The sequence below is a fragment of the Otolemur garnettii genome, unplaced genomic scaffold (genome assembly GCF_000181295.1).
Source record: "Otolemur garnettii isolate 467f Iridium unplaced genomic scaffold, OtoGar3 scaffold00017, whole genome shotgun sequence".
Taxonomy (NCBI): domain Eukaryota; kingdom Metazoa; phylum Chordata; class Mammalia; order Primates; family Galagidae; genus Otolemur; species Otolemur garnettii.
The window spans coordinates 16,166,099-16,190,525 of record NW_003852412.1 but is presented as its reverse complement, the minus strand read 5'-3'; the positions used below and the strand labels follow the sequence as shown (position 1 = coordinate 16,190,525).

The 24,427-nt window shown below is 40.0% G+C and overlaps 2 protein-coding genes across 2 annotated transcripts in view; one reads left to right on the top strand and one right to left on the bottom strand.

Moving 5' to 3' along the window:
* ATP6AP1L (ATPase H+ transporting accessory protein 1 like) overlaps positions 1–8,752 on the bottom strand; it is a 23,251-nt gene extending 14,499 nt beyond the window's left edge. Inside the window, exons 1-4 of the mRNA XM_012802749.2 lie at positions 8,658–8,752; positions 3,859–3,899; positions 3,540–3,598; positions 2,313–2,548 (exon numbers count right to left, since the gene is read on the bottom strand). Coding sequence (XP_012658203.1) covers positions 2,313–2,548; positions 3,540–3,598; positions 3,859–3,899; positions 8,658–8,752 — 431 coding nt within the window. The remainder of the gene's footprint in view (positions 1–2,312; positions 2,549–3,539; positions 3,599–3,858; positions 3,900–8,657) is intronic.
* Positions 8,753–22,407: 13,655 nt separating this feature from the next.
* Positions 22,408–24,167, top strand: RPS23 (ribosomal protein S23). Its single transcript, XM_003785957.2, has 4 exons — positions 22,408–22,496; positions 22,968–23,127; positions 23,724–23,844; positions 23,979–24,167. The coding sequence occupies exons 1-4, from the start codon at positions 22,493–22,495 to the stop codon at positions 24,123–24,125; spliced, it is 432 nt and encodes a 143-aa protein (XP_003786005.1). The 5' UTR covers positions 22,408–22,492; the 3' UTR covers positions 24,126–24,167.
* Positions 24,168–24,427: the final 260 nt, after the last annotated feature.

Sequence of the window (24,427 nt, the reverse complement as noted above, 5' to 3'; positions counted from 1 at the left end):
TCTCCCTCCCACAGATGAGGATCCTACAGTGAACAGATGCCCCCATCTCCCTCCCACAGATGATGATCTTACAGTGAACAGACGCTCCCATCTCCTCCCCACAGATGAGGATCCTACAGTGAACAGACGCCCCCATCTCCCTCCCACAGATGAGGATCCTACAGTGAACAGACGCTCCCATCTCCTCCCCACAGATGATGATCCTACAGTGAACAGATGTCCCCATCTCCTCTCCACAGATGATGATCCTACAGTGAACAGACGCCCCCATCTCCTCCCCACAGATGATGATCCTAAAGTGAATAGATGCCCCCATCTCAGTCCCCACAGATGATGATCCTAAAGTGAATAGATGCCCCCATCTCAGTCCCCACAGATGATGATCCTACAGTGAATAGATGCCCCCATCTCAATCCCCACAGATGATGATCCTAAAGTGAATAGATGCCCCCATCTCAGTCCCCACAGATGATGATCCTACAGTGAATAGACGCCCCCGTCTCCTCCCACAGATGATGATCCTACAGTGAATAGAAGTCCCATCTCCCTCCCATAAATGATGATCCTACAGGTCCTGTCCTAAGGTCACAGATTTCATTGGCAGAAATGGGCCTCACAGCCAAGTTTTCATTCTTTCCATCTCTAAGTTCCCAGTGATCACTAAGGTCTCTAAAGCCCAGTGGGAAAAGCTAGGGTGCCCTGATTTCCCCACAAATACCAGAGGGTGGGGATAATGGAACCCAGACACCCCAGTCAGCCTTGGACTGGCAAGAATACCCCCAGGCTATTTGCACTTTCCGGGCAACTGACCACAAATGAAAAGCCCTGCAGGGAGCTAATTAGCGCCTGAGGAAAAAGTCCCGAGTTCTCAGCAGGGCTAGAACTGCTCTGATGGTCTTTGATAGTCATGCTGTAACAGGATGAAGAAATCTGGGAGCACCCTGACTGTTTTCACTTGCAATTCCCTAAATCCCTAATAAGAGATGGTAATTCTTAATAGCAAGATTTTTACTAAGACTTGTAATATGATTTTTAAGTGCATAATTCATGTAATTCGTCTTTACCCATTATCAAGAATTTGTAAGTGAGAAGTAAAGTTCAGGAATAAAAAGTGTTTCCAACCAAAATATATAAAGTATAAAAAGAATACACACACAGTCTCTCTCTCTGTCTATCTCACACCCACACATGCACACACACGTATGTTATGGTTTACACAAAGCATACCACCCATCTAAACCAGGCCTGAACAAATGCAGAGAATCTTCCAAAAGCATCTAGTATACCAACAAAAGTTGAGAAGAAGGTTTATAGAAAGCAAGTGCCAATTCCTTCTGGACCAAAATGAAAAAAAACAAAACAAAACAAAACTATTTGCTTAGGTAACTGAAAAGCAGAGAAAGACATTAGAAATTGATTTGCTCCTTTGAGCGGGATATTTGGTTAATCTGCTCTTCTCAAATCAAAACTAATTATTCTAGTTATTTTCTATCATTCAAAAGAATTCTCTGAAATCTGTCTATTCAAAGGGATCCTTGCACATTTGCAAACAGACAGTGTTCCACAATTTCAGAAACCCCCTGAAGAGTCAAACAGTTGACCTGTGGCCAGACACCTGGAATCCTAGTACTCTGGGAAGCCGAGGCAGGTGGATCAGCTGGGCTTAGGAGTTCAAGACCAGCCTGAGTAAGAGCAAAACTCTGTCTCTACTAAAAATAGAAAAACTAGCTGGGCATTGTGATGGATGCCTGTAGTCCCAGGTAATCTGGAGGCTGAGGCAAGAGGTTGCTTGAGCCCAGGAGTTTGAGGTTGTTGTGAGCTATGATGCCATGGAACTCTACCCAGGGCAAAGAATGAGACTCTGTCTCAAAAAAAAAAAAAAAATTTGTCCTGGCTAGTATTTGACTCACTAGACACGTATGACACTGCTGGGATACGTAATTTCTTCCCCTGTGGGACAAAAGTATTTTGAAACCTAACATTTGAAGTGAAGACTAAGCCTGGAATTCTTTTCTCTTTTTTTCCAATGAATTTGGAAACGTTCATTTTCCGGACCCCCACTTTCCATAACTTATTATAATAGTTAGCCAAAGGGTTCAGAAGAAAATTAACAGAAACAATATAACAATTTTTTAAAAGTAGATTTCTGACTTGTCCTTACATTTTAGAGGTTAAACACTTCCTCAAAGATGTGTGTCAGGGTCAAATACAAAGGAACCCACTTATTTTTTCCGAAATGACAAAAAACTAGATCTGCACAGTTAACAGATTGCAATAGCCCGACGGGCGGCTTCAAGCAGAGACAAACTTACGAAGCACTGTCTTGACTACAATTTGAGTTGCCTGTATCCACTGTTGCCTTCTGACCAAATGCTTCATCTGTAAGGTCCAGCCAGGTCTGATTCTTAAATTTAATTGTGATTCTTTTGGCCCAGAAGAGAATGCAGGGAATTCCATCCATGGAGACGTTAACAGGGCTGTGATAGCTGAATGCATTCCAAGGTTCTTTTTCTAAATGCCCTTCTTTGCTCAGATTGTAGTTGGGAGCCTAATTAACCAAACAAAATGAAATGAAGAAATGAATTCAATTAAGAAATGAATTTGTATCCCTGGTACAAAAGGCTTCCTAGAAATAAAAGAGTTAATTCACATCCTATAATGGTAAATACATATCATTATTATAGATGTATTAAAACCCATACAATCTGCAATTCAAAGACTGAACCAATTACACCAGTATAAATACAGATAAAAGAAAAATTAGTTAACAGAGAGCAGCAACCCAGGCTTATCTTTAACCAAAGATAAACTGTTACTCCAGTTATCTTGTTCAAAAAGCAACAGAAATAAAACTGAGTATCTTAATGTCTCAGAGTATCTTAATCTTCTCAGAAGGTCCCACGATAGACCATGCACTTGCTCCTGTAATAGCTGGACTTTGGGAAGCCTAGGTGAGAGGATCGCTTGATGCCAGGAGTTTAAGAACAGCCTGAGTAGCATAGCGAGACCCCCATTTCTACAAAAAATAAGAAAAAATAGCCAGGCATGGTGGCATGCACCTATAGTCCCAGCTACTCAGGGGGCTGAGTCTGGAAGATCACTTGAGCACAGGAGTTTGAGGTTACAGTGAGCTATGGCTGAGCCACTGCACTCTAGCCCAGGCCACAAAGCAAGACCCCTGTCTCACAGAAAAGAAAGATTTCATAATGCATTTGCCACCCAAATCTCAAGCAAGGATATGTTATAATGATTATATACACAGTAGAACCTCTATAGTTGACACCCTCCTGACACTGGCCACTTCCCTCCTTAAGTTGACCTAATTTTCCTACAGTAGACAAGCACTACTTGTACGTATCAGTACAGCAGGCCTACTTCCTTATGTTGACCAGCTCCGTATGTTGAACAGTTTGTTACAGTCCCTAGGGTGGTCAACTTATAGAGGTTCTGCTACATTTTCACATAGTTCTGATATGATTTAAATGTGTTTAACTTTTTTTTCAGATAGATGAAAATCCAGTATCCTGCTATAGTCATACCTGTGTGATTGGCATTGTGAAATTCTGGACTGGTTTCCTATCTTCTTTCTTCTGTTGATCTGTCAAATAAATAATGATGTATTTACCAAAGGAAAATGGCACCAATTGATTAGTGTAACTGAGAAACAGTAAATATGCTCAGCCCTGTGAAAGAGATCAGGCGTGGACCGCTTTGGTCTCATAATGCAGAATACATTAACTTAAAGAATTTTCACATGAGGGATTCCTGGCACCAACACTATGGGTCAGAGGAATCTACCACAGAATTATCCCTTTTTCAATCCCCCTAGAGAATCATGAAGACAATTACGAGTCTTACCACTCTTTATAACCACTTCTTTTCTCGAAGATGTTGGAGAACTGAAATCAGGAAAAAACAAAAAAATCAAAAGAGGCTGAATAATATCTACAATTCAGATTTTACATGCAATTTTAAAAAGGATAGTTCCACTTATTACATCTCAGAGGAGAGGAGCAGAACATTAGCAGAACATAGCTTTGAAGAAAATAAAAACAGTAGAGAAAAATTTAAAGAAGAAAAATTAGTTTAAATCAACTCGGATCCTTATTCTCATAGAATAATAGAAGAGCCTGCTATTCGCCAAGCAGTATGCTAGACACTGAGGTTTAATCAATAATAAATAATAATCAGATAATGACATATAATAAAATATTTTGCTGTAAAATTTTATACCACATGTGTTAACATGTTAAAGCCAAAATAGCCAACCTTAAAAAAGTAAGACACAAACGCCAAAAATATATTTCTGAAAATCATAAGGAGATAAATTATGATATATATCCTTCTAGTACATGCCCAAACACAAATCACACAGACACACCACATACACATATAATTTTACTTTTTAATAAAACTCAAAAATAGATTTTTGTGAGCATACTATTGTGGTGCCCACAATGTTTTTAATTTTAAAATAATCACAGTTATTTCTCATGTTATTATATATCTTTTTGATACATTTTTTGAATGGCATGTGGCATTACATCATAAAAATATAGTGCACTTCACCAAATTTCTACTCTTAAAGATTTAAGTTGTTTCCAATTTTATGGTATTATAACAATTCTTCAGTGAACATCATTTTGGATTGTTTGTTCCTACCCATGAAAAGTTCCTTAACATAAAGTCCTTAAAGTTAAATTTAAATAGCAATTTCACTTCAGAATACATATACATTTTTTATCATGGAATATTTGGGACATAAAATATAAACAGAAAAATACAATAAGTCTCCCCTCCCCACACATACCTGTACCCATCATTCAACTTTAGTAATTATCAGGTTATAACCAACCTTGTTTTACCTATAAATTTACCTATTTCCCTCCTGTGACATAACTTTGAAGAAAATATGAAAAAATATAATAAGAGCACAATGACATCTAGAAAATATTAATAATTCTTTAACACTAAATATTCTATCAGTTTTTAAATCTCTAATTGTGTCACAAACGTCCTAAAGATTTTAATTGTTTATTGCACATTTTAAGATTTTTGTAAGTTGTACCTGTGGTATATAAGAATGTAAGTCAAATGCTACACTTAACAATTTCTATCCAAGGCGTCTACATATCACTGTCATATAAATTCAACATTTTTAGAATTAGACAAAGATATATATTACATGTCCTGATATGTATGCAAAACACGACTGTAGCTGAAGAGTTACTATATCAATATCAAAGTGCTTTACAATTAATTATATGTAGCCAAATACAAATTAAATGCACCATTCACTTTGTAATAGAATCTCTATTATCCAATGAAATGTTCTGAAGATGACAGATTGGCGACTTATGATGCCCACTAGTTGCTATTAATAAATTCAAGCATGCATGCAATTATTCATTAATTTTTATCAACTTTATTGAGATAAAATTTATGCATAATGAATTGTATTTATGCAAATTATTCATTTTATGAGTTTGGACACAGACACATACCCAGGACACCCCCACTACCACAGTAAAGATACAATGTGTTAACATCACCCGCAGAAGGTCCCCCCATGGGTTTTTGCAGAGATAGTCCCTCCACCCCTGGTCCCAGGTAACCACAGACTTGCTCCTGTCACTTTACATTAGTTTGCATTTGGTCTCTTTTTCTTTTTTTCCCTTAAGTTTGCATTTCCTGGAGTTGTATATAAATAGAATCATATGGCATCACTCCTTAGTGTGTGACTTCTTTCAGTCTTATTGTCATGATCTTGAAATATATGTATGCCATGACATGTGTCAGTAGTTCATTTAATTTCATTGCTCAGAAATATTTCACTGTATGAATATATAACATTTTATTTGTCTATGTATACATCAATGGACATTTAGGGTGCTTCCAGTTTGAAGCTACCACAAATGTAGATTTAAGAAACATTAGTTACAGGAGTTTGTGTGAAATATATTTTTGTTTTCTCTTGAACACATACGTGGGAGTAGAACGACCAAGTCACGCCAAGTGTGTAACTTACCTTAAAACTGCCAATTAGTTTCAGGGTATGAGCTTTCCTGTGGCTCAACATTCTTGCCAGCATTGGTTATTATCAATCCATTCGATTTTAGCCATGCCAGGAGTGTGGTTTTAATTTTCATTTCCCTGCAGACTAATGAAATTGAGTGTCTTTTCTTATACCTATTGACCCTTCATGTATTTTCTTTTGTGAAGTGGGTGTTTAAATCTCTGGCTCATTTTAAAAAGTGAACTCGTTGACCTCCTGAGATGGAGTTGTAAGGGTCCTTGATAAGTTCTGGATACAAGTCCTGCATCAGATATATGCATTGACAATACTTTCTTCCATTCTATGTCTTCCATTTTTGTTTTCTTAATGGTGGTTTTCAAAACCCAAAAGTTTTAATTTTCACAAATTCCAATGTATTCATTTCTTTCTCTTATAGCCTGTGTTCTTTGTGTCTAAAAGAAGTATTTGCCTAACCCAAGATCACAGGATTTTGCCTTGTGTTTTTTTTCTAGAAGTTTTAAAATTTTAGCTTTTACGTTTAGGTCTGTGATCTACTGAGTTGATCTTTGGGAGGTCAAATACGTGTAACATTTTGGAGCCAAGGATCCAAAAAAATATTCTATTAGCTTTCAGAGACAAAAAACAAGAACCAAGCAAGGTTTCAGAAAACGTCTCTCTCGCGCCCTTTCCCGGGAAGCTAAGGGAGGACACACTCCTACAAAATAAGAGAGACAACCAGGAGAGAGGAAGAGAGGACTTAACAAACGGCGGCTCTCACTGAAGTGAACCCAGGAATAATGGGAAATGCCAGTTAAGAGCATTAAATGTACATTGTTCCTAAAATATTCAGAACCTTTTCCCATAAAAGAGATCTTTGCAAATACCTGAAAAGTAATCGAGAGCCTTGGTTTTGTAGCAGCTGCTGCCAGGTGAAGGCGAACGTGACAGTGAAGCTCCTTCACAGCCCTGCTTAGGACAAGTCCACATTCCCACCACCGCCCAGAGCTGGGCCGCCTCAATCACCTCTCCTCTTTTTGCTCTGTTCCAGATGCACTAGCCTTCTTCAGTTCCCTGAATGCTTCATGGTCCCTTCTTCCCTCACAAGAGTCTTGGCACAGGCTGTTCCCTCCACCTGGAATATCTTCCATCCTCCCAGTTATGTTGTACAGTTTCTGTAGGTCACAGTTAAAATATCACGAACTCGGGAACATGATCCCTAACTTCTCCAGCCAGCTCACAGCTCCCGGTTGTACGTGCTCTTTGCCTCCTATACTTTTCTTTTACAATATATTTCAAAGTTAGTTTGAATAATATATATTATCTGGTTAATGAGCCAAGTAGGTTTCAAATGTATCACATGCATGAATGAACAAATTGACGAACAGACTCTGAAATCAAAGTGAAAAATGTGAGACCACACATGCTTTATTTTTTCAGTTTGAGAATAAACCCAATTTGAGAAAGGAATATGCAGGGAAGAACGGTAACCCCTATTCTCTGTTTAGCAAACATCTATCAGCTTCAAATGTAATCATCGTTCCTAGAGACGTAAGAATCTTGAATAGCCCCACAGAGTTGAAAGATATTTTAATTTCACATCTATTATTTGAAAGAACATTCACAAAACAGCAACTGTTATTTCTTTCATAATGTATAAGCATGCCCTATTATTAGATTCAAATAATCGTTGATGTATACGACCTCTAAGATCTGAAACATAGGAAGCTAAGATTGTTTAATACCATTAATGACAATCAACCTTGCCTTAAAAACATAATTTAGATTTTTATAATTTTTGATGTACATATTTTCAGTAGAATACACAAGTCATTTCTGTATAACGTAGGTGGGGAAACATTGTTAAGCTTTACCTAAGGAATATAAATCACTTACTAATTAAAGTGAACCTGAAGGAAAGTATCACTTGATTTGGAAACAGTGAGAGAAAAAATAAAAAATTCCCGTACTTCCAGCTTTCATCAGCTGGTGAATTAAGGGTTCTTTAACACAAGTTTCACCAGATTATCCTGCTCCTCCTTTGTGCTCACACTAAATTCCCTGATGCATTGTTGAGACAGCATGTAATAATGAATTGGGAGGCGTGACATAAAAACATTTGCTGTTCAGATTCTGAATATATTTTTATAGATAGATCTCTATATGATATGTTCCTTATATGGTATGGAAAGAAGGCAAAGGGATAACAGAAATAGAAATTTTGCCTGTTAATTTTAAATACTGTGTATCACATAGAATTACCGTCTCCTACCACTTAAAATGATTGAACATCCTTCCTTGGGAGACACGTTATCTGAGGTTTTTAATTTCTTCTTACTCTCTTCTCACATGACGATGGCAGGAGAAACTGTGAAATTCACATTTACTTGGAAATGTAAAAGAAATCTGAACACTGAATTGAGGAGTCATTATCTTATAGATACATTCTTTGATCCATAATACAAAAGTTTCTTGGATATTTTGAACAAATAACTCTTTCCCCTTGTAACAATAAGGATTGTATGTTTATCTCTTAATTGTAAACGCTCGCTCAACAATTTCAGTAGCTAACTATACAGCACAACTTCAAATGCTACACTGAAGTTCACAAATGCATCGCATTAAAAGATGTGCGATTACTCACCTTACATTCTTCCTGGCAAATAGCTGGTCCAAAGTTAGCGAAAATCCCATACATAAACAAATAAGTGAAAAACTAAAAAGGATTTTTCTTCCCATCAAGAAATGAATCCGCGTCTTCAAACCAGGCACATCTGTTCATTCATAGATACAACCAGGGCAGAAGCTGTACTTTTCGTGCCAAGTGAGTGACAGCACATTCAACCAATAAAAGCACAGCTTTCCTGGGCTGGACTGTATCAGGGGAGGGTGGAGGAAGAGGCCTGACACTCCTTAATGTAGAGACAGACTGGAAACAATATTTAGGTTTTTAATTATTCATCTCATTGAATGATTGTTAGGGAGAGTTTTAGAAACAATATACTTGCCACTTAAACTCTTTTTAGAAATTTTCATTGCTTTGATAGTGTCATATAACTCTTAAAAAGACTCTCCAATTTTCAGAAAGTTATCAAATTCTCCTCATATACTGTATATTATGAAGTATATATTTTTCCATGCATTTTTCTGGTGAATAATGAAATAAAATCTCCAGAACTTCCTTGAATTCATCTATATGTCCTAGTTCACAGTTCCTCATTGAATTCCTGACTCTCCATTTGCGGAGAGTGGGGAGGAGCCCGGGCTTCAGTGTCCAGCCTGCAGGTGCCACCCCCAAGGGCTGTCTGACACAGGCAGCTTGTCTCCCTCCCCAGACTTGTTGCCTCATGGCAGAGTGGGGACCAAAGTACTTGAAGAATCCTTGTGAAGATTAAATGGGATCCAAGATGAAAGCTGCTTCTTTCTTCGATGTTTAGCTAAGTCCAGTCCTCACTGTTGCTCTTCCCTGCGGGGACTGTACTCCCACCCCCTTGGCCAAAAAGCCTGAAAAACAAAACAAATACCAAAATCCTTAAGAGTTGTCTTACAGGTTAAGGAAATACAATTAAAATGCTACAATAAAGAAAATTCTCCGAAGTGAAAGCGTCAGCATTTTTGGCGCTCACTAGAAGGGAATATTTGTAAGAGAAATTTCAGAGAGATGATGAATTAAAGGAAAGTTTGGCCTTGTCCCCGAGGACACATTCCCCTTCCTCACCCTCTGCTTTGCATACACACCATGTTTTCCAAACGCAGCTCCAGCAGCCCCTGTAGAAAATGAGGCGAGGAGAGTAAGTGTAAGCCCGGTGACTAAAGGAAGCAGGGAATGCAGGAATCAGGAAGAAAGTTGTGAATAAAAAGTATGAAATAAACCACCTGGCCAGGCACGGTGGCTCACGCCTGTTATACTAGCACTCTGGGAGGCCGAGGAGGGAGGATCACTTGAGCTCAAGAGCTTGAGACCAGCCTGAGTAAGAGCAAGGCCCTGTCTCTACTAAAAATAGAAAAATTAGCCAGCTGTTGTGATGGACACCTGTAGTCCCAGCCTGAACCTGGGAGTCTGAGGTTGCTGTGAGCTAGGCTGAGGCCACGGCACTCTAGCCTGGGAAATAGAGTGAGATCCTACCTCAAATATGAACAAAGGCACTGGCATTCAACACCCTGTCTTCCTGGGAACACCTCCACACACCTCCTTCATTTCTGTCCTTTCATTTCACCCAACTTCCACTTTTCTCCTCTCCCTTTTATCTCTCTGACCCTCTGTCCTTTTCCTGATGCTGTGGAATTTCAAGCAAACCAGATAGATATTTAGACTTAGTCGGTTGGCAGATAAAGTACAGGACACCCAGTCTGGATTGATACCAATTCAAATGTCAGAAAAACAACAAATACTTTTAATGTATGTGTATGCTGTTCAATATTTGAGATATGCCATGTTTTAAAAATTATTTATTATTTATATGAAAACTAAATTTAACTGGGTGTCCTATATTTTAATTTATTAAATCCAGCAATCCTAGTCTTAGGGACTTTCTGCTACTCAAACCATAAAGTGCATACAAATAATATGGAATTCTATTAAGATGCAAATTCGAATCCCATAGGTCTGGAGAAAGGTGTGGGACTTTCTACTCCTAATGAGCTCCTAGATGATGTGAATGCCGTTCACCCAAGAGCTGTCCTTTGAGTAGCAAAAATCCAGAACAGTATTTTTCAGTAGAAATATAGTGAGGGCTACATATGTAATTTAAAATTTTCTATTCATCACAAAGAAGTAAAAATGGACAGGCGAATTAATTCAATAACATTTTTATTTAACCTACCTAAAATATTATCGTTTTTCCAACATAATCAATTTTAAGGATTGATAGGGAGATGCTTTACGTCCCTTTCCTGCTCTAAGTCTGAACTCTGGCACATAATTGACACTGACACTACATCTCAATTCAAACAAGTCAAATTTCAAATGCTCCATAGCCACATGTGACCAGCAGCCACTGAACAGGGCAGTGCAGGTTCAGAATATCTCCTCCAACTGCCAGAGCAATGCCTGGCCATCTCCCATGCTAGCGGTAACCATGCCTACTCCTCAAGTCCCTCCTCAGGAGGAGGTGAGACCCTTGATAATCCCTTGATAACCCTTGATAACCCTTGATAATCCTGCATGGAGGCATTCACGGTTCTGTGAACCCTGAGAAACCAGGGTTAGTCCCTCAGCAGTTATCACGTAAGAACTTTCATGGAAATATGCTTGGATTACATTTTTAGACACACATACACACAGAATTGTAAATATTAAATCAAGTTATCATTTTAATATACTTTATGTCTTGATAATCCTAAAATCTTAACATAGCATTCTTTTTGTTGAAATATTCTCCCACTTGGTTAAGAATATTCAAGGCATAATAATTAGTAGCTAGTAGGCTTCACACATGTATTTTAGAATAGCAGTCACACTTAAGATGTGATTGTCTGAGAATAGTTCATCTTGTGACTTCAGAGAGGAAAAGCAGTGATTAAAAAAATGCTAATTGGATATCTTAAAGAATGCAAAGCCTTAGGATATATCACCTGCCTAGCACTGTGCCTGCCTGCTCAAATTACTGGGGAGTCTCTGTCAAGAACTGTGAGACTAACAAGTTAGCCTGTCAGTTTTACCGATGCTGACAGAAGACACAAGACTCCTGAGTCAGAGACAAAGGACTTGATTACTCACCACACAGCAAGTGGGGTGAGCATTAGTATGATTGTGTCAGGTCCCCTTGCCCAGGCAGCAGTGAGGGTAGGCCCAGAAGGATGCTTGCACACACAGGGAGTTTCGTTTCAGAAGAGAGACCCTGAGCTTACAGAGCCCCAATCTCACTAACAATAATAATAATCTTTAACAAGGGCCTACCCACCCTTGGCTCTAAAGGGAAACACTACAACCCAAGGCTATAAACAAACCTGTCCTTTGTTACAAAAAGAGACACAATTTCCACCTTTCAAGGCTGTTTGCTATACAAACATCTTGAAAACACTATTCTAGAACAAAGAGAAGTTAGCGACTCATTCACAATTTACACAGAAAATGGAACATTTTCCCTCAGTGGTTTCCTGGAGAGAACAGGAAGCTATGCATCCAATGCTACCTTCTTTGCAACTGAAACAAATTTGGGTTTGCTTTGTTTCCTGGTTTACTATATATTACGAAAGGAAATGTAACCTGAAAACTTAGATATCAAAATCTGTGTTTCCATAATCACATATGACCATAAAAACTGTTTCCATAGGGAAAAAAATAGCTCTAACTTAAGAATTCTAATATTTACCTTAAGGAACACCTACCAAGTTGCTCTATTCATTCAATGCTGACAGAACAAAAATTGCATTAAGTCAAAGGCTTAAATCAATTAGAATGATTTTTGCTTGGTGATTCAAATCTAAATCCATCTACCCCCAAAGCCTTACATAATATTAACCCTCCTCATCTGTCTCACTCATGTGATACCAGCTTGTCCTGCTGACCACGTTCCAGGCACTCTGGCTTACACTAGACTTCTCAACACCTTCCACACACCACACGTAGTGTGCCTCAGTGCCTTTGCACGTACTGTTCTCTCTGTGGGGATCACTTCACACCTTACTCTCCCTGCATCCTACTCACTTTCATCATAACACATCACAATTTGCCCTGAGACTTTTCTTGCCTTATATGTGCTATGTTTCTTATTAGAAAGCATGCTCCCTGAGGACAGGTACTATGTCTATTTGAGCAGTATTCACTTAGAGCCTAAATTGGAGCTCAATAAAATGTGAGGAATGAATAAATGAACCTGTAAACAATGCTACATTATTATGCCACTTATATAATATAATATAGGATATTTTCCATTCCTGCCCACAGCCTGAGTCTTTAGACAATGAAAACTGAATAATTAATTAATTCAAGTATTTCATAGAATTCCCTCTTAAAAATGGAAATGGAGGCCTGATTGTGACTCATGCCTATAACCCTAGCAGTCTGGGAGGCCGAGGTGGATTGCTTGAGCTCACGAGTGCGAGACCAGCCTTGAGCAAAAGTGAGACCTGGCCTGGGCTCAACTTTTATGTTAACAAAGTTGTTAGTTGTTTTTCAGTTGCTATGGCCCCCCAAGTTGATGCTCTTGACCTGAGCATGCCCAGATGAAGCAAGCACACAACCATGGGTGGAACCTGTTTAGACCAAGGAACAGGCACTGAATTAAGAAGCAGACACCTCATGGCAGGATCTAGGATTTAATCAGATTCAGCCCTAGCATTACTCCATGGCAGGATCCATAGTACACTTTGCCACATCACCCCATCAAAATATCCTATCAGATCACCGTCAGACTATAGAAAAATAGAGCCAACTCCCTTGCCCAGGGAACTATCCCTGCTTTGGGAGCTATCTCCGGTGTGTTCATTACTTGTGCCACGTAACAAAACCCCCTTGTTAGGACCATCTGGGCTATCTATTGACTTGATACCTGCCAAGTGAACAGACCCCTCCATTTGGGAGGTAGTGCTACCAGTTCACTAGCAAAATACCATAGTACATCTTTCTTGCTCCTTGGGGGAAGGAGGTGTGTATAACTCTTTATTCTCTCAAGTTCAGAGCTTGATTGTTGGCTTGATTTCCACCAATTTTCATCAAATCAACTTCTGAATTGATTAGATCAAGATAGTAAATCAAATGATTTTAAGTGCTTTTAATTTAAATGTTAATTTTTGTCACTTTACGTTTCCCTTTGACTCCTTGGAACGTGGATAATATACCGGATTACTAGCACATATTTACATTCCAGGCTGCACAAGCTAAACTGAGACAGGAGGCTACCTCTTGAAATAAATTTGGGCATTGAACAAATATTGATTGTCACTGTGCTGGATTCTTTACCGGACATACAAGATAAAAAATATCAGTCCTTAACTCCGAGAAGCTCCCTGCCCAGCAATGTGCAGAAATGCGAACACCTTTGGGATATTCACACAGCAAACCAGTGACCTTGTTTGAGGTCTGCCCACACTCCACCCCAAGCAGTGCCTGATTAAATGAAAGGGACAGAGAGGCAAATATATGACAGATAAAGAAACAAGAGATTTTGATATGAGATTCTATTATTTGCAGTGCAAAAAAGCTTTCATTGGAAGGATTTGACAAACAATACCTTTAGTGTGGCAATAGAGGCATGAACTTGGAAGGGACTCTTGAGGCTCACAGACCTGGGTCCCCAGGAAGAAAAGGCCTCCATGGCCCTCAGAAATGCTCTTACCAGACACCTGCAGGCTCCCCACCTTGACAGAACAAGAATCAGAGTTTAAATTCACTCGGTGAATTAATAAAGGTCAGTTTGAGAGTATATGCTGTGTAATGTTGCCCTACACTCAAGGCTACCATTGATAACAAGAGCAAAATGGCTTCTTCAGGTAGAAATAAACCAGCACACCTAATTTCAAAGGGAGTATTATATATAGCTACAGAAGAGCCTCCATAGTTGACCCCCTCAGTGGACCCCCTCCCTACATTGACCTCCAACTTAAGTCAACCTAATTTTCATAGATAGGACATGCACCACATGTACAAAACAGTAGGCCTAGTTCCATATGTCGACCATCTCTGTATGTTGACCAGTTTGTTACAGTCCCTTGGGTGGTCAACTTACAGAGTTGCTAATGTACTTGGTAACAAATTCAACATATTACTTTCTAAATAATTAACAAAAATTTGAAAACTCCAACTTAAAACCCATCTAAGTAAATTTTTTTTTCTCAAATTTTTATTTGTTTTAGAGACAAGGTCTTACTCTATCAACCAGGCTGGGGTGTAGTGGTGCAATCATAACTCACCATAAACTTGAACTCCTAGGCTCAAGTGATTCTCCTGCCTCGGCCTCCCACAGTGTTGGAATTACAGGCATGAGCCACCATGCCCAGCCCCCCTTCCACTGAGTTTTAAAATTCATGTGCACCCGAGCACATTATTCCATTATATGTGACATGACTATATCTATGAAGGGGTTATAGATCCATTCATTGTGGTTATCCTCATTATCAGTAAAAATTGCTTAAATCAATGACATCAAGAAGCAATGTTTTACATCAGTAGGAAAATTACTACTGTCCTTCTGTATAGCTATATAAACCAGAACCTCCTCACTTCCCTCCTTCCTAGACTTCCTTCCTTTTGTTCTTTTTTCTTTCAAGTCAAGAAAAATATCTTATTTCACATTAAAGTCTTTTAAGTAGCTAGATCTTAATAAAATTTCCAAAATGTTGAATATTTACTTCAATAGCTTTTATATTTATATAATTGTTTATATGTGTTCATAATTAAATAATCTAGAAATAATCCTATGAATTTTCATTTTACTATGGAAAGTGAGGGGCAATAATGTCACCCTCTGCCACACCCCATGACCAAAGAGCCACTGGGCCCACCTGAACTCATAGCACAGATCTGGTCCACTCAGTTCTGAAATCCCTCCAGGGAAGGAGATTGTAATACAATATTCCACTGCAGTGAGGAAAATTATCTTTCTTTTTCTAGCAAGAAAAATTATCTTTCTTTTCTTATAGCGCAAAGGTCCCTGCTGAAATAGAAGCCTATTTTCCTTTGTTTGGGTTTCAGCCAAGCTCAAGAACACCTAGAGAATAACTTTTTATATGCATGTGAAAATTTTCGCTCCCTTCCAGGAATTTTACAAAGGGTATCAAAGAACAGCTTTGTCAATTCCCCCTAGATCCTACATAGAGGTTTAATTAGAATGACAGGATTTTAATGATCAGGCCTGAATATTAGTAAGGTCGTATGGCAACACACACTTAGTTCTTTAGAATAGATGTAAGAAGAAATAATCACTGCACCAGGCAGCTAGAACGAAAGGAGAAAAAGTTCCCTTCATTCTGGACAAAGGAAAAATTGTGTTTAATGATTTAATCAGGGAAATCAAGCACTCAACGTTTGTCACTAGCAGTTCCGCAGAGCACGGACTGATCCGCCTTACCTCCCTGCTTCATTCTCACTTGGAGCTGCTACTTTAACTTGTCACATTTCCATAGCAACTGTTCCCTCAGTTTTTATAGTCAAAGCACAAGGAATCATTTCTAACCCACCTAAATGTTCCAATATCAATTGTCAACAAAAAGCTTGTTGCAGGAAAATGAGGGAGGCCCAATGGAGAGAAAGAGCACCCAAACGCCGTGTTTATAAGAGGAGGGGCTCTTTATTTCAGCCAGCAGAGCTTATGGCATAGAAAAATTCAAAATGGCCACACTCCCCGACTGGCTTGGTCTTTCTCTTTTTTATCTCAAGTCAAAAAGGTTCCAACCCATCGGTACCTTTCCCATTGGTCAATTGGAATCAAGTCAGAGATGCTGTTCCAGGACCCACAGCACTACAGGATTTCACAGAAGTGGAAATTTCCAGGTTCCAGGAAGTTAAGTCTACAAATTCCCAAGAGCTGAGTCACCATGGAGAGGACCCTGCAGGTGTGTCCATGTGGTCTCCTGGACCTCACCGTTTTTGGGTATTCTCTTTCAGCTAATTCTGCCCAATGTGGTATGAAGAATCAGCATCTCATCAACTCTTCAACTGACCTAATTTATGAGGACTCATTTTCTTTTTGGGTTTGGGGGGGTGTTTCTGAAAGAAATAAAATAAAGATGTCCCTCCACCCTACCTGAGCACTAATCAGGGGTGAGACAAGCAGAGGCCCAAATACCGTATGACCTGCATTGCTGTCAAAGGCCAGGATGGGGGTGGAGGACAAAGCTTAGAGTGAGCCAAATGACTATCACTGAGCCTCTCCCCCAGTAGACAGACATACAGCCTATTGAGAGTGAAAATAAAATCTTAAGCCACCCAACCAATGGGATGGACACCCTGTTGGCCGAGAGGATCCCAGAACAACCTTAAAACTGAGTTGCTGGGCATGAGGAGAAGTCAGCCAGCTTCATCATGCCCCTCCTCTGACCCTTGTGGAGTTACTCTTTGTAACAAGATACCAAACCATTAACAGGACCTGAGGCCATGCAGGACAGAGGTTAAACCACATCTGTGGGATGTTAATTTACTTAAAAAGGTCTCTGGAGTCTCAGTAGTCCCTTGGCTTGTGACAGATTATCAGACTTCCTTAACTTAAAACCTCCCAAGTCTTTAGGCAAAGCTTCATTTCTTTTAAATAATTATAATTCAAAACATCTTTGAAGCCACCTAAAACCTGTAAGCCCCTGCTTCAGAACGTTCTGCCTTCTCGGGTCAACCCAATGTCCGCCTCCCATGTATTGATTTATGAATTCATACCTAATTCCCATCTTTCTAAAATGTATAAAACCAAATTGTAACTCAACCATCGCAGGACCAGCTGCTCAAGCTCCCTGGGATGTAGCTCTCTGGCCATGGTCACACATACTCCTAACTATGACATCTAAATATGACATCTCTCCATCTCCACAGCTCCTCTTTAAAATGTGAATGCTTCTCTTTAAAAGCTGAACTTGCCCAGACTATGTTTTTCTAAATTTATCACAGATATCAGACTTCACTGGGCACGGGATGAGTAAAGTTGAGGCAAGAAAGTCAAAGCAGAACTAAAAAAATCTGTCCTAGCCGCCCTATGTAGGCCTCAGCCAAGCCGCAGGAGTTTCTGTTGTCTGTATGTGTCTTCCTTGACATACGCGGGGCCTAGATTGTAACCTAGTAACTTCCCTGGACTTCGTTCACCTTTGAGGGCAGGTGGTCCGACTGGTCTCAATGACACGGGCAAATCTGAGCCCCCCTTGAGATGTCATGTCTCTCTCTGTTTTATGACCCTCAAATGCACTCCTGCCCTGAAAAGTGGATAAAAGAGAGGCAAGAGATTGAATTGGGGGGGGCTCAGTTTGGGAGACACACTGGTGTTCCAAGTTACCCCTGGTGGAATAAACCCTCTTCCTCTAATCAACTGGTGCCTGGAGTCTTCTGTCTGTGTCAGACAGAAACCAGGAGTTCACTAGTTGAACTCTTCCTACTTGAAAGAAAACGTATCAGAAAAGAGGGGAAATTATTTTCTTTCCTGATTCCACTCCTCCAACGTGGCAAGAGCTACCAAATAGGATTCTTTTGTGACAAAGTTCTTTTCATTTTCATGTACTCCTAATAACCAAAAAATATTAGGTTGCAACTTATAATAAAAATACATTTGTCTTAACACTACAACTTCCCAGTATTCTTCGTGTTTTGCTGGCTAGAAAACTGTCTTCCATCTATTTTGTGCCTTATTTACTTAAAATTCATTATACTTTTTTCTAAACTTAAAAATTCTATCTTATGGCTCAAAGCCCATAGCACAGTGGTTTCAGTGCCAGCCACATACACTGAGGCTGGCAGGTTCGCACCTGGCCGAGGTCGGCTAAATAACAATGACAACTGCTACAAAAAATAGCCGGGCACGGTGGCAGTCATCTGTAGTCCCAGCTACTTGGGAGGCTGAGGCAAGAGAATCACATAAGCCCAAGAGTGTGAGGTTTCTGTGAGCTGTGATGCCACAGCACTCTACGAAGGACGACATAGTGAGACTCTGTCTCAAAAAAAAAAAAACTCTATCTTATAACCAATGTGAAAACCCATAAACATGATCTGGTTAAGCAAGTTAACATCTTTAAGTTTCTGTTTCCTCTTTGTAAAGTAAGGCTAATAATAACCCCTACCACATAGCAGTTGTTTTGAGGATTAAAAGAAATAATGCACATGAAATTCTTAGTAGTCTTATATAAGCCTGACATCAAAATAACACTCACTACATCTTCAAGATGGTGGTGGTGGTGATGGTGATGATATGATGTCAATGCTTTTGCCCTTTCCTTCATGCTGTTACTCCAGAATATATCCTAAATACAACATCTCTCCATCTCTAAAGCTACCACCTACATTTTCTCACCTGGACTATTGTAACGGCCCCCTCCTTGGATAACCTGAGACCTTTCTACAGTGTTTCCTCCATAGTAGGCACACTGAGTATTTTAAAGCACTAGATCAGATCTTGTCCCTCTCTTACTTGAAGCCTTCCAACGGCTTTCACAATCAGAATCAAGTCCTAGCCCCTTATCCTGCTCCACAGGGGGAACATGAGCTGGCCCCGCCCACATCTCCATCTCTACCTTCCTCCACTTTTCCACCAGCTCAATATTCTCCAACTACCAGGACCTTCTCTCTTTTCCTATAATTTTGTAAGCTGATTCTTCTTTAGGGGCTCTTTGAGGGAAATGTAGGGTCCAATATAAAAGGTATTCTCTTTTTCAGGCCCCAAATTAAATAATCAAAGCTCTGAGAAACTAAAATTAAATCCTTTTTTTTCTTTTCTTACCTATAGTAAGCATAATCTTGGCTCATAACATTCTCTGACCATTGTTTCACACCATATTTGTGGTTTTGTCCTATTTATAATAATGTAATAAATAAGCCCACTACCAAAAAGTAAGCCATAACCCAACATCCAAACATAATTCTTACCTCCCCCCACCTAATGTTACTATCAACCTGAATACAGGATGCAAAGACCAGAATAATGCCATCAACCACCCTGAGCTAATTAACATTTATAGAACATTCCACCCAGGATCAACAGAATATACTTTCTTTGCAAGTATACATGAAAAATTTATCAAAAGTGAATGGGCCCATAAAGCCAACCTCAACATATTTTTCAAAAATTTAAATAAAGAAACTATTTTCTTAGACCATGACAGAATTAAACTGGAAATCAACAAAAGATATTTAGAAAAGTCTCAAATACTTGCAAATAAGTAGCACGTGCCTAAATCCAAGGGTCAAAAAGGAAATGAAGAGATAAATTAGTAAATATTTTGAATTAAGACAACACATAACATACTAAAATTGCTCAAGCAGTTTTGCATATAGCTCAAGCAGTGCTTAAAGGGATAGTTATACCACTAAATATATCAGAAAAGGTTTCAAATCAATGACTGCAATAAATTATTATAATTTTATGTTGCCTTATCATCCATTTTGAATGTAAGTTGGACCCTCTCATACTGGAGCTAGGCTTAGCCACATGTGACAGTTTCCATTCTTCACCTCTTTCCAATCTCAATGTGGTTGATCCAGATAGCTCCCTTATACAACCACCTGCTATTGGCCAGTTCCCTGTGGGACAGCCAGATACAATGAATTTGATTCATCCATTGATCCCCTGCACAGACATGTCACAGAGACCCCCTCTCAGTCACAGCTGATCACATAGAACTCATGCCTGCTTGCTTTAAACCCACAATTGGAACTCCCCATGGGAAACCTGCTTGAATAATGCCCTGGACCCTAACAAAGGCTCCGACTCTATAAGTCCTACATCTCTCCTGTGCTCCCCAACTCACTGGTTGAGCATGTGTGCCCCAGATGGCCTCGCAAGGTGTGCTGACCTCTTCCCTCTGGGATCTATAAAGTAATAAAATTGCCTCTGTTGTTTCATTTGCTTTTTGTGCCACTTTCTCTGAGTCTCACCTGGCTGACACAGCTGAACCTACTTTCTTTCCTGCGCAGGGCTCTCCTAGAGAGTAGCTATTTTGGTACAAATAAACTAGACACAGGTCAGAAAAGAACCACAAGGCGTCTGCCAATAAAACAAATTTCCTGTGAGAGGGACAACTGGTCATAGGTCAGGCACTTACGCATTATGCCATCTACCAGATAAGAAAGTATCCTGAGAACAGCACACTGTAAATATCCACACCCTCCTCCCCTAGAGTCCCATCAGGGCAGGACTATCATTTATAGCCACTCTCTGGAGAACAACTTCAAGCCCAAATTAGAAAGCATGCAGTTGTTCTGTTCACTGAACTTTCAATTCTACTTATTGAGAAGACCCCTTCCTGGAAGGCTCTGTCCCATATACTTGTCCAACTGCTTTGTCTCTAACTTCTTAGCTCAAATGTTTTGTGTTTGTTTTTTGAGATCCGAATGTCATTCCATCGCTCTGGGCACAGCTGTGGCATCATCGTAGCTCACAGCAACCTCAAACTCTTGGCCCAAGTGAACCTGTTGCCTCAGCCTTTGGAGTAGCTGGGATTACAGGCGCCCCTAGGATGCCTACATGCCTAGTTTTTTCTATTTTTAGTAGAGACGGGTCACTGTTCTGGCTCAGGCTGATCTTCAACTCTTGAACGCAAGTGATCCACTGGTCTTGGCCTCCTAGAGTGCTAGGATTACAGGTACAGGTGTGAGCCACCCTGCCTAGCCTCTCAGCTCAAATGTAATCTCCATATGGCTATCTTCTTAAACTATGCTATCCAGACTACCACCCATCCACAAATCACTATTAACCACCCAATTGTATATTTTTCTCTACGGCGTTTATCATTATGTAAAATTATGTTTTGTTATTTTTAAATGCACTTATATATAGCATCTGTCCCTTTAAACTTCTAATATAAACTTTGCAAGAACAGAAACTTCTACTATATAAACTTCCATACATTAACGTCTTCTCTGTTGCAGACACTCCTGTAGGTACCCAGAATGTGGGATCTAGCTGCGAAGAGTAGCAGTTTCTGTTCTTGCAAAGTTTATATTCGAAGTTTAAAGGGACAGACACTATATATAAGTACATTTTAAGATAATAAAAAAGGTAATTTTGCATAATGATAAACGCTGTAGAGCATGTCAAAGAAACCAACAATCCAGAAAACTCTCTTATCTAGTTCATCTGACAACAAAAAACTGAGGTCAAAGACTAATTAAAACTATTCGCTGAAAGCTGCACAACTAGTAAAATCGCAGCTTCAGGATTTAGGGCCAAGTTGACTCCAAATAATAGGTTTTTATTTATTTATTTATTTATTTTTTAAGGACTAGTCAAGTGCAGTAGTGAGAAGGGAGGGAATGAGTAAAACAAGGCGTTCAATCTGTAAATGAACAATCAAGTGAGATAACTCACTACCTTCGGAGCAGCCAAATATTGGGTTTTTAATTGTACATTACACGTCTCACTAAATTTTACAATCTACTGTGCTAATTGTGAGCCTGAGCCTAACTTCCCAAACTCCACTCCCAGGGCCCCGCCGCCGCGCCGCGCCAGCCACTCCGCGTAATCCCCCGCCCAGCGACCCCGCCTTTCCGGACCTCGCTCCGCAGTGCCCCGCCCCCACCACGCTGCTAAGAGCGTCGGCGCCGTGAACGGGTTTCGTGCAAAGCGTTCTGGGATTTGTAGTTCACGTCCTACCCACGTCCAGTAAGCACATGAAATAAACCACTATGGAAGTTAGATATCTCGGAATTTAGTGCAAATTAAATAAGGTGTAGATTCTGTCTCAGTGTAGTGTTGCAAAGGCGTCGTTTTCAAAGGAGCGGCTCCAACCTCGGATCAGGCGCTGCTCAGACAGCTGCGCGGGGTCCTCGGATGGGCGGGGCCTGCTCGCGGTGGCTTGTGGCTCCTTCCTGTGCAGCCTCTCTCTTTCGCGTAGGCCAGCGGTACCGGCAAGATGGGTGAGCTCTCCTGACCTGCCTAAGGGCACCGCACGTGGGACCTGGATTTTCAGGGACGGGCGGGCGGAAGGGAGCAGGATGTCACGGGGAGGCCCTATTGGGGAGTCCTGTCGGGACGCAGCTCCCGAAGGCATAGGACCAGGCGCAGAAGGGGCCCACGCGACTTGGCTGCCGCCGGGGACGCGGTACTGAAGGGCTCTGGGAGGCCGGCTCCGCCTACTAAGCGTTGGTGTTGGGGCTTATCCTTTGGGAAGGCGCACCCCCGGAGCCCATGTGCACTCTTTTAACGTTTGTTAATTTCAGGGGAACTTTGGGAACGTTTCAGGGAAACGTTTAGCCCACCGACCAAGTTGCGGTGCAAGAGCCATGTACGGTTTAAGGGTATAGTCCAGATGACGCTAGTGTGTTCCGAGATAAAAAACGTGAAGTAAGTGTGCTTTTGTGGAGGAACTAAAATGCTTTAATTTCTAGGCAAGTGTCGTGGGCTCCGAACTGCTAGGAAGCTCCGCAGTCACAGACGAGACCAAAAGTGGCATGATAAACAGTACAAGAAGGCCCATCTGGGCACAGCCCTGAAGGCCAACCCTTTCGGAGGTGCTTCCCATGCAAAGGGGATTGTGTTGGAAAAAGTGTAAGTTAAAGTTCGTTACTTACTTGCAGGTATCTTTTACTGTGGCAACTCGAGACAACGTAGTGAATTCTTGTTTTAAAGGGAATAATTCTAGGGTTTTGTGTAACAATGTATGTCTGGACATTGAGGGCTAAAAAAAGCACTGCTGCATGTAAAAGTTGGAAAAATTAGTACTTGGAAATTAGATAATTGGAGTTTTTTAAATATCACCATTAACCTGGGAGGAATTAAAGCAGTGATGAAATAACATAAATGAAGATATTCACCATGTGTTGGAACTATTAAAACCAAATGCACCTGCGAACTATCACAGCTTTTCTTTTTATTTGAGAAAATTAAGGTAAAGAGACGGGACTTATGTCAGACGTGACTGAAATCGTACAGCTAAGATTGAGATGTGGATTTGCTGGTGTTTGTTAATTACTTTGAAAGTGGTCATTCCATATAGATAACTGTAAACAGTCTAGAAATTTTCCTCGTTCTAATGAAACAAATTGAAAAGGTAGACGTGATCTCTAACAAGTTGTGTGCTTCAGGTAGTAAAGGCATCAGTTTTCAGAAAGCCACTTAATTCTACTATGCTATTGATGTTTCAGAGGAGTTGAAGCCAAACAGCCAAATTCTGCCATCAGGAAGTGTGTCAGGGTCCAGCTGATCAAGAATGGCAAGAAAATCACAGCATTTGTACCCAACGATGGTTGCTTGAACTTTATTGAGGTGAGTGTTTATTAATCTTAATCCCTTGAACTTATGTATTGTTGGGGTGTTTTTTATCCAATAACTGTGAGTTCCTCGTATGAATATTTTTGTGATTCTCTGACCCCAGGAATAAATTTTTTATTTTATTCCAGGAAAACGATGAAGTTCTGGTTGCTGGATTTGGTCGAAAAGGTCATGCCGTTGGTGACATTCCTGGAGTCCGCTTTAAGGTTGTCAAAGTAGCTAATGTGTCTCTTCTGGCCCTTTACAAAGGCAAGAAGGAACGACCAAGATCATAAATTTTGATGAAAACACAGTAATAAATTTTCATATGCCAAAAATGTGTGTGTCGTTTTCCTCCTCACAACAGATGGATTGTGAGTGCTCTGTCAATTTTAGGGTATAGGGAGAAAAGATGTTTTAGGATTCTGGGATTCTAGAACAAACTTAGATATTTTAAACTTAATAAATTTATAGTGAGCTTTTGTGGTAGAAGTATGGATAATTTTTTGATGTTTGGTTGTTGTTGTTTTCCATGTCTAGTAATACACTGAACAGTTCTTAAGTTTTATTATAAAAGGCACCCTTGAAAATGTACATT